The sequence below is a fragment of the Astyanax mexicanus genome, chromosome 1, assembly GCF_023375975.1.
Source record: "Astyanax mexicanus isolate ESR-SI-001 chromosome 1, AstMex3_surface, whole genome shotgun sequence".
NCBI lineage: Eukaryota > Metazoa > Chordata > Actinopteri > Characiformes > Acestrorhamphidae > Astyanax > Astyanax mexicanus.
Genome location: NC_064408.1, coordinates 73513223 through 73528835, shown reverse-complemented (window position 1 = coordinate 73528835; position 15613 = coordinate 73513223). Strand labels below are relative to the sequence as shown.

Below are 15613 nucleotides of genomic sequence, written 5' to 3'. Positions count from 1 at the left end.
TCTAAGATCACAAGTGATACAGGGTTTGTTATTTAATGTGAATTAAACTAAAGAGATTTATTACAGTGAAGTTTATACATAATGGCAAAAATGTATTATCAATTTCAAAGTAAAACTGTATATATGAAAATCTTGCATTTTAGACACAGCTACTGTGCTTTTTTATGGATATATAGTAAGCCCAACCTGTATAGCCAATTAAAACAAGTCCATAAAAATGATCAATGAAGCTGGTGAAAAGCTTGCACATTCAAGGTCAAGGAAAGAAAACTCTTGGAGAACTGCTCATATAAAAACCGAAATAACTACCAAGAGCCTCTATTCGATTGCCAATTCTCTTCTGTGCATTATAAGCTGTGTTTACTCTCTGTCATTTCTCATGAAATCTTTTACATTGATCATTTGTATAAGTGTGTATGTATGTGTGCATATCTAAATATTTATCCAAAAATTACTGACTAGTCAGTATCCCACAATGCTGTCTGAAATGGACTTACACTACTCATACATTATTGCACTGTTTAATGTAAAAGGTATTACTGTTGGGATAGGAATGCGTTCTCAATTCTTCTTGGTACAATGGATTATATGCTAAAATTGTATCAAAACAAATTTGAGTTTACTTTAGCTAGAGCACTTACCATATATTGTTGTGTGATGGCACATCAATACATAAGTATAGTGATACTATTAGTCCATTTAAAGTTAATATAACTGCTTAATAACTGGTCAAATACTGCATGTTTTCTTTAAACCCAATTTGAATGTTTTTTCCCTGTGTTCCCTTTATTAGAGATAATCCTCGCTAGTTGTTGATGTAGTTAATGTGTTACGCTTGGTCTATAGTTGAGATACTACTTGTAGCCTTACAAAGAGAAAAGTATGCGTTAGCAGAAAAAAAAGGCCAGGCGGCATGGTTTTGCTGTTTTTGCAGCTATAGCTGCACAGCTGCACCAGGGGCATTTTTTCTAAAAGAAAGGTAAGAGTAGGCTAACCATGTAAACGGTGATTAGATTATTTTTGATAGCTGGTTAAAAAGACTCTGAATCAAAACAAACAGATCAAACCCACTGTGTGCTTAATAAATTACAGCCTATGACAGTCAGCTTAAGTTTAGAATTAGCTAGCTTTGATAGATAGTCAAGGTTTGAGAAAAAAAATATGTTTAACTTGCCCTGATCAGCCAATTACTATTTTATTTTCAAACTTTTTTTATTAATTTAGCATTGTAGGACTTACTGTAATCTATAATTAACGAAATATAATTATAACTGGCCTTAGTTATTTGACCATTCACATTCATGTCCCATGTCCATGGATCACGTATCTGATTTAGGACCACATATGAAAGTCACTCAAATCTGATTTGAAAAAATTAACACATCCTTGGAACATTAACCCATCCATGGATAAATCAGATCTGAGCCACATTGAGCAAAATAAACAGATTTGAGTCACTTCAGCCTGGTAATGTGAATATGGCCAAAGTGACCCAAGTCTGATTTGAGAAAATTGGACTTGGCACATTTACACAACCAGAAAAAAGTCAGATCAATCCAAATATCGATACCAACGCTGGTATTGATATTGAGCAATACTCGTGTAAAAAGATCGATACTGAAGCTATTTTTCTCGCGCGCACGCAGATTTATCAAAGCCTACTGTCTGTCTGTAAGAGTGCGCCCCAAACCACTGGTCTTTTGTTGTTGCCCGTGTGTCACATGGCTCAGCGGAGCCAGCCAAACAGCCAACAGTTATGAATGATTATTTTTTGGGGGATTTTTTTTATTATTTTAGAAAAAAATAGAATTGCACTGAAAGGAAGATCATTTCATTTTATTGTGTTTCCTAAAAACAATTCTATTTGAAAAAAAACAAGAAACAAAGAACTTGAAAAGATGTCTAGTGAGGGAAGAATTTTTATTTTATTTTTGTATTGTGGCTGCTCAATTTTTACCTCCAAAAATATTTATTTTCTTAAGGTTAAGGCAAACTTTGTTTTGTTACTGTTATATTGTATCTAAACAACAATGTTGATTGTGAAAGTATTTTGTTGTCACGTACAATGTCTGGCAAAAAATTAATCCTAGGTTTTTATTTATTCTTTGGATCTATGAAGCTTAAAATGTTAAAAAGTATCGGTATCATTATCGATATTGGCAATTGGCCCTGCATTTACTTGGAATCTGATCGATACCAAAACTCCCAGTATCGCGCACCTCTAATGTGCGGGCCCTTTAACGGCCGTGCAGCATTATTTAAAATGGCTCGCGCGTCACCGCTCCCGCCCTCTCACGTAAAATGACGCCACCGGGCTGTGGTCCCCCGTCCTCCTCCTCCTCCTCCCCTCCGCTGTGGTGTAAATGTGTTTTTAAAAAATCCTCTTTTATCGCTTTTTGTTCAGCGTTAAAACTCCACATCACCGGTTGGTTTATACCGTGTGTTTAGAGCTCGGCTCCGCTGCAGTTTTTTGTCTGTTATAAACAGCGGAAACTCCGGGGTAGCTGCAGTAGTGTTATCTGTATGGCGGGCGCTTCTCTGGGCTGGACGCTGGAGAGCGCTGCTGCTGTGAGCAGAGGAAGTGGCGGGTGAAGCAGGTCCGCACCTTTTCCGGTAACACAGCTCCACCGCGGCTCAGAGAGAGAGAGAGACTCGGAGAGGGGAAGAGAAAGAGAGAGAGAGGAGGTCTGGGGAGCGGGGGAGCGACCGCCGCGTTTTGAAGGTAATTCCGCAGTTTTCCGCCGCTGCGAGTGAGTGAGTGAGTGTGTGTGAGAGTGAGTGAGAGATCTGAGGAGGAGAATGGAGGAAACTGGAGAGCGGAGTGGCCGATTAAAGTTGTGCTGTGTCTGATACCCCTCCCTTTTCTCCGCCGCTCTTGTGTTTCAGGGTGAGGAGAGAAGAGAGAGAGAGAGGGGAGGACGGAAACTCGAAGGAATCAATGACCTCTGGAGTTCTCCCGGGCGCTTTTCTTCAGACTCCGCTCCTCTGGTTCGCCATTAAAGACCGTATTCGTGGGCATGAACTCCTCCTGAAGCGGATCCCGCCGCTCGAGCGCGCCGGATAGAGCGCGGGGGACAGCCGGCACTCCACCAGCTATACTACAAGAAGGAAGTCTGAACTACTGCTGCGGACTGTCGAGAGGGCCTGCTCAAGCGCCGCAGCTTCTAATCTCAAGTCTACGATAGCCCACGCTGTCTCAGCAGCAGCCCTGCACCCAGCCTGAGAGTGGACCTGAAGGACCTACCCTTGGCCAGCTGACACCAAATAAACAAAAGGTGCCACTTTTGTTGAGCTACCAGCAGCACTCTGAGGAGACAGGTTAAATAAGGCTGCTAATCCACACCCTCTGCTGAGCACGTTTTTTCTTTTTCTTCAAACTTCGTGTGGTTTGTTTGTTTGTTCTTCTCTCATGTGTTTCACTCATTCGTCTAAAAGAACTGTGCTAAACCAATGAGAAGGTGTTCTCCTCCTCTTTTTTTCATCCTTCATTTGGTGACAACACAGCCTGTCTCGTTCCTCAGCCATTGAAGAGTGTTACTACTGTTTGTACTCAAGCAATATTCTATTTCTGTTACAGTATCTCTATCTAAAGCATTGTGGTGTTACATCCAAAAAAGACAAGTATTAAAGTAGCACATAACCTCGCCAAAGGTACATAACCACCCAAAGAAGCCTGGACCGTCCCTCTCTTTTCTCCCTAATAACCATAATATATGCACAGCCAACAAGATGGGGAAAATGCTTTCAAAAATCTTCGGCAACAAAGAGATGAGAATATTGATGCTTGGACTTGACGCAGCCGGCAAGACCACCATCCTTTACAAACTGAAACTCGGACAGTCCGTCACCACTATCCCAACCGTCGGTTTCAATGTGGAAACGGTCACCTATAAGAATGTTAAGTTTAACGTGTGGGATGTGGGCGGACAGGACAAGATCAGACCCCTGTGGCGGCACTACTACACAGGCACTCAGGGGCTCATCTTTGTGGTGGACTGTGCTGACAGAGATCGCATTGATGAGGCTCGACAGGAGCTGCACCGCATCATCAACGACCGAGAAATGAGGGATGCGATCATCTTGATCTTCGCCAACAAGCAAGACCTTCCTGATGCAATGAAACCCCACGAGATCCAAGAGAAGCTCGGGTTGACCCGCATTCGAGATAGAAATTGGTACGTTCAACCCTCTTGTGCCACGACAGGTGATGGACTGTATGAGGGGCTGACTTGGCTCACTTCAAATTATAAATCTTAATGTACTGTTCAGTTGAACTGGTCAGTGCAAAAGAGAAAAAAAGAAGAAAAAAAAAACAATGAAACTGAAGATTTAACAAATAACGTTGCTTCTCAAATCAGTCAGCAAAAAGAAGTTTGATTATAATCTTGTTAATTTTGATGACTCCCTGTAATGTTTTTTTTTCTCTTTTCTATACTGTACCAATCCTCTCAGCTGGCTCTTACATTTGCTTTGGCACTATAATAATTCTAAATGACAACTACCATCTCACAATATTACATAAAGTATTGTTTTGAAGGTATTATGGAGGTGTAATTTTTTTTAAACCATTGAAAACTTTTTAATTGCTCCTGATTTTCCTTTCAACTAAGGCACTCTTGTTGTTTTTTGCTATTATGTTTGCATTTTACATTCTTACAAGCCCGGTTTTTGTTTCCATTATCTTTTTTACTGACTCACTCGCACTCCATAGACTCTCTCTTCAGTTATGTTATCCACATGTTTCTCAGAAATGGCAACGTATCTGCTAACCCCTATTCAACTTTCATTGTGTCACACACAAGCAAAAGTGAACAGAGAAACCAGCAATGTGCTCAGACAAGAAACTAATGCATAATTCCATCAAGTCCAGCATTCATGTTCAAAAGTTATGTTATCCACATGTTTCTCAGAAATGGCAACGTATCTGCTAACCCCTATTCAACTTTCATTGTGTCACACACAAGCAAAAGTGAACAGAGAAACCAGCAATGTGCTCAGACAAGAAACTAATGCATAATTCCATCAAGTTCAGCATTCATGTTCAAAAATAGTCTCCCAGTCTGTTAGTCTTAACTTTGCCTTTCCAGGGTGGGGCTGTATTCGAGTATTAATGTTGTTTGGTCTCTTCTTGGGGAGGCACAAACTAGAGGTGTTTCACAAGGGATGAGTCAATGAGCTGTGCAGACATCACAGTTAGGAAATTACCAGTAAAGTTGTCTTTTGGGGAGAGTGAGGACACGGGCCCTGTGACTAAAGTGAGTGATTCTGGACTAACTTTGAATGCCAGAAAGTGTTTACTAAACCCCACTCCTCTCAATCATCTGGCTCTTCCACGGTGCTCTAGATTCCGCTCTGAGAGTACAACACTCATCAGCTGCACAGTCATGCTCAAAGCTGGTAGCTTAATTTTGTCTTAAATTAACAAATGCTTTGTTTAATTTTTTTGACCAATTTGTTAAGCTGATAAATAAAAAAATATATACAGTTAAATAAAGAAATTGCTGCTTCTTGAACTTGAAAATATTATACATGTACTTTTTCATGTATAACAGAAATTCACTATTAACCAGCATCATTTTGAAAGGTAGTGAAGCACTCATAGTATTGGTTAAGTGTTTGTGTGCTATGACTCATCTGATGTGAAGTGTTTGAGAGGTGTGGTTAAAGAATTGAAGGTATCTGGTGGTTCACTTGTAGAAGGTTTGTGAAAAGATTTACAGTATCGCTCAGTGTAATCCCAGACATGTATACAGCATGTTAGCACTTCTCTCTAAACAAGCCCAGTTAAACTGCCTTTAATCATTCTTTCAATGTATCAATATTGAAGGCGGCCTTGGATGATTAACTTAATGCTGTCTAATGAATAACATGGGGCAACACGAAAGGAAAACATCATTTATTCGTGTTTATGGTGGGTATCATTCTAATAAGTTAGATATCTTTACGAATTTGCATATTGTAATAAAATCTCACATTTTTATACTGAACCATGGTTTGTGTATTAGTTTAACTATGTATTTTGACTTTACGTACTGTTTTGCAATTTTTTTTTTTTAACTCTGCAGTGACCTGGGTCAACTTTGCCAAAAGCATTTTTTTGTTCAGATCATCTTAACTGATGATCTGAGATGCTTTTAGAAGATCTCTTACAGAGGAAACAATGCATGCTCTTACAGAGAACAAATGTTAAACATCCGGAGATGTACTTAAAAATATTCTGTTACACCAATATATAGACCAGCTTGAGAGTCACAAGAACGAACTGCAAGATGACATCATGTTCTAAATACAGGAACTGCTAGAACAAGAAATGTTCTCACAAGTACTTTCACAGCTATGTTATCATAGCTGAAAAATTAAGATATGTTTCAGCCAATACTGTCATTAAAGAGTGAGGATTGAAAACCATCTATGAAGTATGCTTTCTTGCTCTTGTTTTTGGACAATGTTAACCTCTAACATTCTACCCTGTCAGTGCACAGCTCTAGTTCAGTAAAAAGAGAATGTCTGCATGTATTTGCTGAAACAAATCGTGTTCATTTGTTTAGTAAGTGTGTAGTGACTGTGGAGTTTGACCTGGTGCCGTGTTGAAAGAGCTGTGCTGGCCAGGTTGTGCTCTAGATGAAGGACATTCGGCCTTTGTTGGGTTAATCAATTCTGAAACAAATCAAATAAGCTGGAGTTTCTCATGAGCTGTATTTGACCTTACCGTATGTACATATGAATGAGGAACTACAACTGACCTTTATGCCAATTGCATAAAGCACTTACAAAAGGGGGCTATGTGCAGAAAGTGAAGTAAATAGGATATAAACACAGTCCCTGCTTCACTTAAAGACTACTTATTATAACACATGGAAAAGCCTATTTACCATTTGTATACATGACACTAAGCTAATAATAGTAAAGCATTCATGCTAATGCAGACCCATTGTACTCCAGGCTGTGATGTCTATGATATAAATAAAATGGCAGTGGACAGATTAGTTGGTAATACGGAGGTTACTTGTATTGCATGCCGTTGCATGTATGGCAAAGAATAAGGAGTGGTCTGGTCGATATGGTTAAAGAGATTCTGTTTCTGCTTTGTTTGCATTACAATGGCAATTTCACACAGTTCACTGCAAATTATCAGCAGGAACTGTTTCATTTTGCTTAGTTAAGGAGGGTGGATCTGTGTACCGTGTAGGAGACGGCATGAAACAATGAGGCTAAATGGGCCTTGAAATTTCCCTGTATTGTTTGCTCCGGCTACACTCCTAGTTCTTAGCCTTTCCTCCAAGCTGTAAGCAGAGTTATGACACAATGCTAATGAAGGGCCAATGCTGCAAATAGTGATGATGCCACAGCAAGGAATCCAAGATCGCATAATTAGTCTTGCTCTCACTGAGTGGGTAGGGTTGCCCTTCCTCACTCTGGGCTGTTTTTTAGATGGCCTTCTCCTACAAGATAATTTAGCCTTTCGCTGTCCAGTGATGTTGTTATAGCGTCAGTTTAAAAATACGCAGTGGCTCTTCATGGTAAATAGCGGAGGCATATGCTAGCCTTCGGACACCCAGAGCTGGTGGCATGTGTGATAGGAGTACTATCTTGAGGGTTGAAACTGGTATTGACTGAACTGGGAGGAAAATGTGTGCAAAGTGCAGCTGATTAAGGAGTCTGTATAGACCAGGAGAACAAATGTTTTTGTGTGCTTTCTACAGTCTGTGAACACCTAATAGCTTCTAGGAGTTAACTTGCTGTGGCACAGTGGCAAAAGGCTTCCTGATATGTATAGCTGGGCTGTATTATCTTATGTTGGTGCTGTAATTAGGTCCGAGTTCTTACAATTTGTACATACACTATATCAACAAAAATATTAAGATGTCTGCTCAAGGTTTTAAAAAAGAGTTTTTTTTTTCTGCTTCATCCTCTATATTTTGGAGCATTTACAGTGAAAAATCAAAGACAATCATTAAGCCTAGTCCTGGACTACACAGCATTTTAAATGGAGATATTGAAATGAAAGGAGGATATTGTCTCTGACTAGGCTTAATCTTTGTCCAGGACCCATATACATATATTCTGCAGTTGGATAGGACATGGAGAAGCACTTTTGAATTTTGTATTGTTTGCACAATGTCATATAGTTTTATATGTGTATTGAAATTAAAAAAAAAAGTTGCACCTTCTATAAAAAGACAGCAATTCCTGCTTACATTGATTTTTTAAAAAGTATTTTGTTTCCTTTCATCATACGATGTTAAAATAATGAGTAACCTATAGTTTGTCAAAATTAGAGATGTTTGCACTGGCCTAGCGCATGTGTGGTGTCCACAGGGAGATAGCCACAGCTCCTGTGACTGCTGACTCAGACAACTGGCTTCCTACAAATCAGGCCTACTCATTACTGTTTAGGCCTAATTAACCCAGGACACACTGCACACATTAGAACAACAGCATTAGCCTTGGTGTATACACATTATCTCACTTTTAACACCCAAGCCCTGGGAGTGATTCATGTCTGCTAGACGCAAAACTAGGCATGGCTGACTGAGCAAATTAAAGTAGCCTACTGTTGTTCTTAGAATACAGTTTCATCTGAAGACGTTTGCTATATCTCCTCAGCCCTCCATTCTTTATGCATGAATGTTTAATATACATGGATTTAGAAATTAACCCACACTTCACATTCATTTTCAGGTTTAAGTTGCTTTCAGGTGGAATAGGGGATGAATAAAATGAAGACTGGCTTAACACTACAGGTCTTACTGAACATTGAGCAGAATCAGACAAAAAACCCTATAAATACAACTACACTTAAACTATACTGTACACAATACTATTATATACAGTCTAAATACAATCTAACATTAGGATGTAAGATTAGAACTATACAATAATTTGAGTAAAACTACAAAAAATCTAGACAAAAACAAAATACAAATATTATTTTTATTATATTACTTCCCTTTCGAAAATCTGGCATCTTTATAACAATTCATTTTCAAACAGAGAGATGTTTTGTGCTTTGGCATGGAGTGAAACAGTCTGTAACACTATAACACATTTAGATGTAGGATATAAGTAAGCAGGTTCAGCCTGTTGTTTCTGGTTTGTTTTGTCACTGTAATTACTTTAAGCACTGGCTTTCAGCTGTAAAGTATCGAAAAGTCTCCTTAAACAGAGAGCACTATTTGCACAAGGGGTGGGGACCTGAGGGCCAGAGTCCAGCACAGTTTGGTGATTTCCCTTCTCTAACACACCTAATAAACCTAATAAACGGTAATGGGTAAGTCAAATCAGGTGTGCTTTGGCCGGGATAGCACATCACTGTGTAGGAGTTTCCCACCCCTGCTCTACACTGTCCAAACGCCTGTTCGTCATCCACAGGGAGAAGGGAGTAGTGTTCCCTTTCGCTGCAGTAACAGCCATTGTTATCTACAAAGGTTTTGCAATAGATGTTAAACATTGCTGCTAGAATATAATTGAATTCAGCCGCATTTTTCAGTAATGTCAGGTAGTGAGTTTGGATGATTAGCTCTAGATTACAAACTTCATTCCAGTTCTTAATTTCTGAAGTATTGGATAAAGTGGCATTACTCCAGGGAACACAGTTCCACTGCAATACCACTCAATGCTGGGTAGATTTATAGATTTGTACCCCTCTAGCTGGTGTTTGACATTGGGCATGGTGAACTTTAGGCTCATGTAGATTGTACAGAGAGTTCCATTCTATGAAGCTTATATAAGGTGTGTGTGTGTGTGTGTGTGTGTTTGTGTGTGCATACAAATATACACCTGTGTCAACAATAGGTGTATCCTAAAATATGCGTAAGTACACTAACTATGTGTCTGCCAAGTTCATACTTTTTGACATATCTTTAAGGGCAGCAGCAATACTGTGTCAAAATGTACAAACTAAAAGGACTGTCTGGATACATGTGGACATAATCTATAGTAACTAGTGCACCAGGCTTGGCTAGACTAATATGGGCGCGGCACACTGCCTTTAAGCCTTTGTGTTGTCGGTGACGGCAGAACTAAAACATAGCCACGGAACTGCCTGCATTCTGTTTGTTCACTGTTTTCCTCATTTGCCCTTAAGGCTGCAACAAGCACTTCTATGCTGCCACATGAAGCATTTCCTTTCCATGATCCACATGCAAACAATTAAAGGGCCTTCAGGGCTTTGTGTCTGGTGACAGTTCAGTGTGTATATCTGCATGGGTTGGAGGAAGCATGTGAGTGGGAGGGTAAATCACATGACACCCAACCCAGAGTGATGCAAACTGCTTTGCTTTTAAAAGGAATGATGATCAGCGCTATTATCCAGCGTGTCAGGAAGTGATGTGCAGGGTGTGCTTCCAGCAGGACACATGGTCAGGAGCTCCGACAGATGGGACCATTGTTTTTGCACTCACGCTGGCCAAGATCCAAAAGTCTAAGCCTCTGAAACGATTACTGAAGTTGAAGAGTGTTCATTAGTGTACTCATTTTGATTAATACATTACAATGACACAATTACTGCACAAACAGCATTTGTGCAGATGTAGGTAAAACCCACTTCATTCAAAGAACTAAGCCAGCCATTACAAGCTGCTTGCCTGAAAGCCTTTGTATGATATGTATGATAAGTCAGTTAGCCCTATTCACATGCAGGTGAATTCACAATAGACTGTGATTCTCTGCATTTCCCTTCAATATGGAATAACCCGTTCTAAACATGCACCACAGTAATTTGAGAGTCTTGTTTCTCTAATACAGCAGTATTTCATACAGTGTTCACAATACTTTGCCAAAATAGCTACTGGTGCCAAAACATGTATTTGGGCTTGTTAACAGGTGCGTAAAGTGGCTCTTGGCAACTTCTCGCATTCACATATTTTGCTGGCTGTTCAGCCGAGAAGGCCTCAGTCTGGCCTCAGCTGCAGTCGTCCTACAAACAGGGCTGATTACTTAGAAGACTGGGGTTTCAGATTCCACCCTGTGTGACACAATGGGATTTGTTTTCGCAAGGTTGACTCAAGTGTTTTCAGGCAGTTCTGCACAAAAGACGTGGTTATGAAAAAACTGTTTGTGTAGAGTTAGACATAGATGTTCAGCAATGCAAGAAAATCATTTTATTGTTAAGATTCTTTTATCTGATCATATAAACACATCCCATGTGTACACTTAAAATGATTCAATGACTTAAAAAAACAAGTTACTAATCAAAGTGTGAGGTCAGTATTTCATACTGGGGTAGTTTATACCTTATATACTGACTCCACTTGATTAAATGAAATATTTAGCGTAATTAAATAAAATCCATACAACAGTAAGTTATCTCACACAACAATTGCACAGAAATCCCAGAAGAGCCCTGTGTCACAGAGCTTCTTTGAAAGGCACTGAAGAAAAGAGTTAATTTAATAAATTGAGTAGCAGCATGAGGAATTTCAATTGAAATCCATCTCTTTGATCATGTAGAAAGATGTGTACTTTGGACAGTAAACAGTCTCAACTGAAAAACGTACTGATGGCAACAGAACGCAAAGAAATGTACTGTGGGCAGCTGGGCACTAGTGTGGGAAACAGGAAACTCTACATCCATCAGGAAGTATTGAATAACTGTAATATCATTTCAGACGCTGGTGAGAACCGTTTTATTAATACTTAATATTTAAGAATGCTTTGGGGAAAATTAGAAGTAAAACATTTATGTGGTTTCAAAATGTCAAGCGTATCAAACTTGATTTTAAGAGAAAAATCTAATTCCATTCATTAAATATTAACTTGTTGTAAATTCATTTTTAGACTACGTTGAACAAAAAAAGAACTGCAGTAACCAAGGGTTTTCTTACACTTATTCACACGTCTCCGTGGTGATTGGGAAAAGTCATTGACAATTGACACATTAACACACACACACACACACGCACGCACACACATCACAAAAGCATATAGCAAATGAGTCATCATTCTGAGCCTACAATTACTGCCTCTGCTTTATAAATATTTTATGACACCAGTATGGTTAGCTATTCATTTATAGTCATATTTATCTTACTGTATTATATTTTATATTAATTTTTCAGCCCCGGAGAATGTCCTTCAATCACTTGATATACTAATACATCAGTACTAATTTGTTTAGTTTTTATTGTTGCAAAAAGATAATACACAGACATGTGTTATAATAAGTGAAATTACATTTATGGAGCACCATTCAATACCATTTGGGAAGCTTGTGATCCAAAACTAAAAATCCAACATCAGTTAATGACTCCACTAATGCTATTGTGACTGAATGCACTTAGAATCTTTGCAGCAATGTAGTGGCTGTTATTGAAGTGACGATGGGGCACACAACACACTACTGTCATCCACAGTTTTAGAAGAAAGGTTGGATGGGTCTGCAAATTTTCAGACATACAGTAGACTTTACTCATTTACTATTTATTGCTGGGGATTAATCCGTTACCTTTAATAGTTTCATTTAAAAACATAAAATACAAACACCTAACTTTTATCAGAGTAAAGTACACATTAAGCAGTACTGTTTATTAAAACAGTAACGTAATTGTTAAGATGTTTTTTAATATGTGGGTGTATGACATGAGTATTTAATTCTCAGCCGTTCTTTAACTGGCAGTTTGATCCAGTCTTATAAAAATATGGTCATTAAAAACAGTGTAGAGCATCAATCTCTACATTGCCTTTGCCCACTAGTTGCAGTTATTGTATTATACTTTATTTATAAACAAATTTAAATTGCCTACTGAGAGATCCCCAAAATACTGTGTTGTAATATTCACATGTTGATGTGGTTCAGAAGGTTTATTTGATTATTCTTTTTTCCCGGGTTACTTCTTACAGTCTATGAAGACATCATGAAGTAACAGAGATCTAAGGCCTATAGGTTGATCCCCCAGAAATAACAGGGGATGAACACTGTTTAGATGTAACGGTTGGGAAGCCATAAATTGTCCACAATGCCAGAATTATCTCCTTGGCTTTAATGTCTAAAACCAAAGCCTGGGCACCTCAGAAACAAGACTAGACAAGACTGTAAAGGACCACTGTAAATTTTGTACTTTGAATTACAGCTCTGACTGTTTGCATAGACTGAGAAACTTAGAAGAAGAAGCTTAGAAGAAGCTTTTGATTCTTAAACCTGCAACAGACAGGCTAGATGTAGGAAAACATACCTTTGTAGCACACTACTAGAGAAAAACACATTTCTGTCTTATCTAGTCAGGCACAATTAAAAAAATTTATGTGTCTAATTAGTAAATTTAGTTCAGTACCTTATAAAGTTTCCCAGCCATTATCTGGGGTGATGGTGCTCTGTTCAGTGCCTTTAAGATGAATACCAAATGGAAAAGGTCTGGTTTGTAATCCACATTTAAATGGACATTGTATGAGCAAGTTTTTAAACTTTTAAATATATAGCATCTTAAAATTCTGTGATTAAATGAGCTCTATCTCTTTTCATACTTATGTTGACTTTGATGCTCACATATAAAGAATTCTATAGAAACCCCTATTACCGCCTGTAAAGGCAGAGGTGTGCAGACATAGACATCAGATAAAGCACCACCAACTCTGCCCTTTATCAACCAAAGTGCCCTTTTGAAACTTCGTTTTTTTTTATATTATTATTATTAAGATTTTACTAAGGCCGGTTTGAAATGATCTTTTGAAAACCTGAGCGATTAAAAATGAGTGTAAACAGAATGCCCTGAAATCAGCTCGCACACACCCGACCTCTCTCTTCCTCTGTCACGTGACCCCGTGCGGTCGCACGCAAGGCACACTATGCGCTGCAGCAGCAGTTCAGTTCAGCGAGTCTTCAGCACAGCACGCACGGCAACAGATAGGCTTCTTCTCCCCCGTGTCCCACCAGCCAGGTAACATACACATCAAGTAAAATCCTACCGTCTGCCCTCTAAGCCCAACGTGAAATCATTTTGTTGTGCAGTAAAATGTCTCATACAGCACCAAACTACTAAGCATCTTTAGCCGACTGGTCACCAGATAAACTAGCCGCTCTAGCCCAAATCAATGATAGAGAACGTGAGGGCGACCATACAGCTCCGGTTCTGGACTGATTTGCTTGGGGGGGCAGTAAAATTAAAAGTGCGCTAAAAAGTGCCCTTTTTCCCCCTTGAGCACTTGCCCCCCAAAATGTCTGTGCACGCTACTGTTTAAAGGTGTATGAGTAGTGATACTTTGATACTCCTTTACACTGCCTGTAAAGAAATATCAGAGTTTTTGTTAGTACAATTTTTTTTTTAGTTTGTGTGAAGTTATGGAGACCAGCTGTTTGAGCACAGTAAAAAATATTTTGCTCTGTTTTAAATAGTTCTATCCTTAACTCATTCACATTTGCTATGTAGAAACTGACTAGGGAATGACCAACTATTTTTGTTTGTGCTGGTCTAAGGACAGCTGACACATCAGCGCCACATTGCATTTTGGTATACACTGAAAATGCCAACGTACATTGTATGTACACTACGAGTTAGTGAAATGTATATAGAATAACCTAATAACTTGGATGTGCCACACTTGGGGGTAACAACTGCAATCAAGCATTGGCGATAACTGGAAACAAGTTTTAAATTTCTTTTGGCTCCACTCTTCTTTACAGAATTGGTTTAATTCAGCAACATTAAAACTGTTTAAGATCATGCCACAGCATCTCAATCAAACTTTGACTAGGCCACTCCAAATATTTTTATTCAGAGGTGGACTTGCTTGTGTGCTTTGGATCATTGTTCTGCTGCAGAACCCAAGCGAGCCTGAGCTTGAGTTCACGAACAGATGGCTGAACATTCTTCTTCAGGATTGTCTGGTAAACAGCAGAATTCCTGGTTCCCTCCAGCAAGTTGTCCAGGCCCTGAAGCAGCAAAGCAGCCCCAGACCATCACACTACCCTTTATTTCTTCGGGTTTTTTTTCCCAATAAATGAATTCATAATGAAAAAAATGTACTTTTTATATTTGCTCGGGTTATATTTGTTTGATATTAAAGTTTGTTTCATAATCTGAAAAAGTATGACAAAAATGCAGAAACAAAAGAAATCTGTAAAAGGGCAAATACTTTTTCATTCCAAAGTAGCAGTGTAGCATTCTAGTATAGCAGTGTATAATGCAGTGTGGTGGTGTTGTATCCTAAGTCCTCAGTGCAGCACAAACAGTGATAGTTTGTGGTTTGTTCGTTCTCTAGTCAGTTAGTTCACTATATGAGTGAATCTTTCTGAACCCACTCTACTTTTTCAGTGATTTCCGGACACGTGTGGAGGGGCCTGGGAGCTTCATGCCCTCGCCGGTTCTTGCGCCTCCCAGTGGACGAGCTTTCCTTATTCATGTGTAAATGCAGAGCCTGGTGTGGTGGAGGATGAGATCAGACTATCAGAGTAACTGGATCAGATTTAACCGAGAGAGACGTTTCATATGCGCGGTTTAAACTAAAACTACACGCCTCTCTCTCTTGAGAGAGATATGAATGTGTTAGGGCTAAAGTAATCCTCCTTATAGTTAGTTACTAGTACTCTGGTTAGCCGGGCTAGCAGTGTACCCCGGGTGTCCGTGTGATTCTATGAATGGAGGGAGCCCCTTATTAGCGCAGCCTCGTGGAGCCGCTA

The 15613-nt window shown here is 39.2% G+C and overlaps 1 protein-coding gene across 1 annotated transcript; it reads left to right on the top strand.

Moving 5' to 3' along the window:
* The first annotated feature begins 2342 nt into the window (after positions 1 to 2342).
* Positions 2343 to 4540, top strand: arf6a (ADP-ribosylation factor 6a). The gene is made up of 2 exons (XM_007230722.4): positions 2343 to 2722; positions 2887 to 4540. The coding sequence occupies exon 2, from the start codon at positions 3730 to 3732 to the stop codon at positions 4255 to 4257; it is 528 nt and encodes a 175-aa protein (XP_007230784.1). The 5' UTR covers positions 2343 to 2722; positions 2887 to 3729; the 3' UTR covers positions 4258 to 4540.
* The last annotated feature ends 11073 nt before the right edge of the window (positions 4541 to 15613 follow it).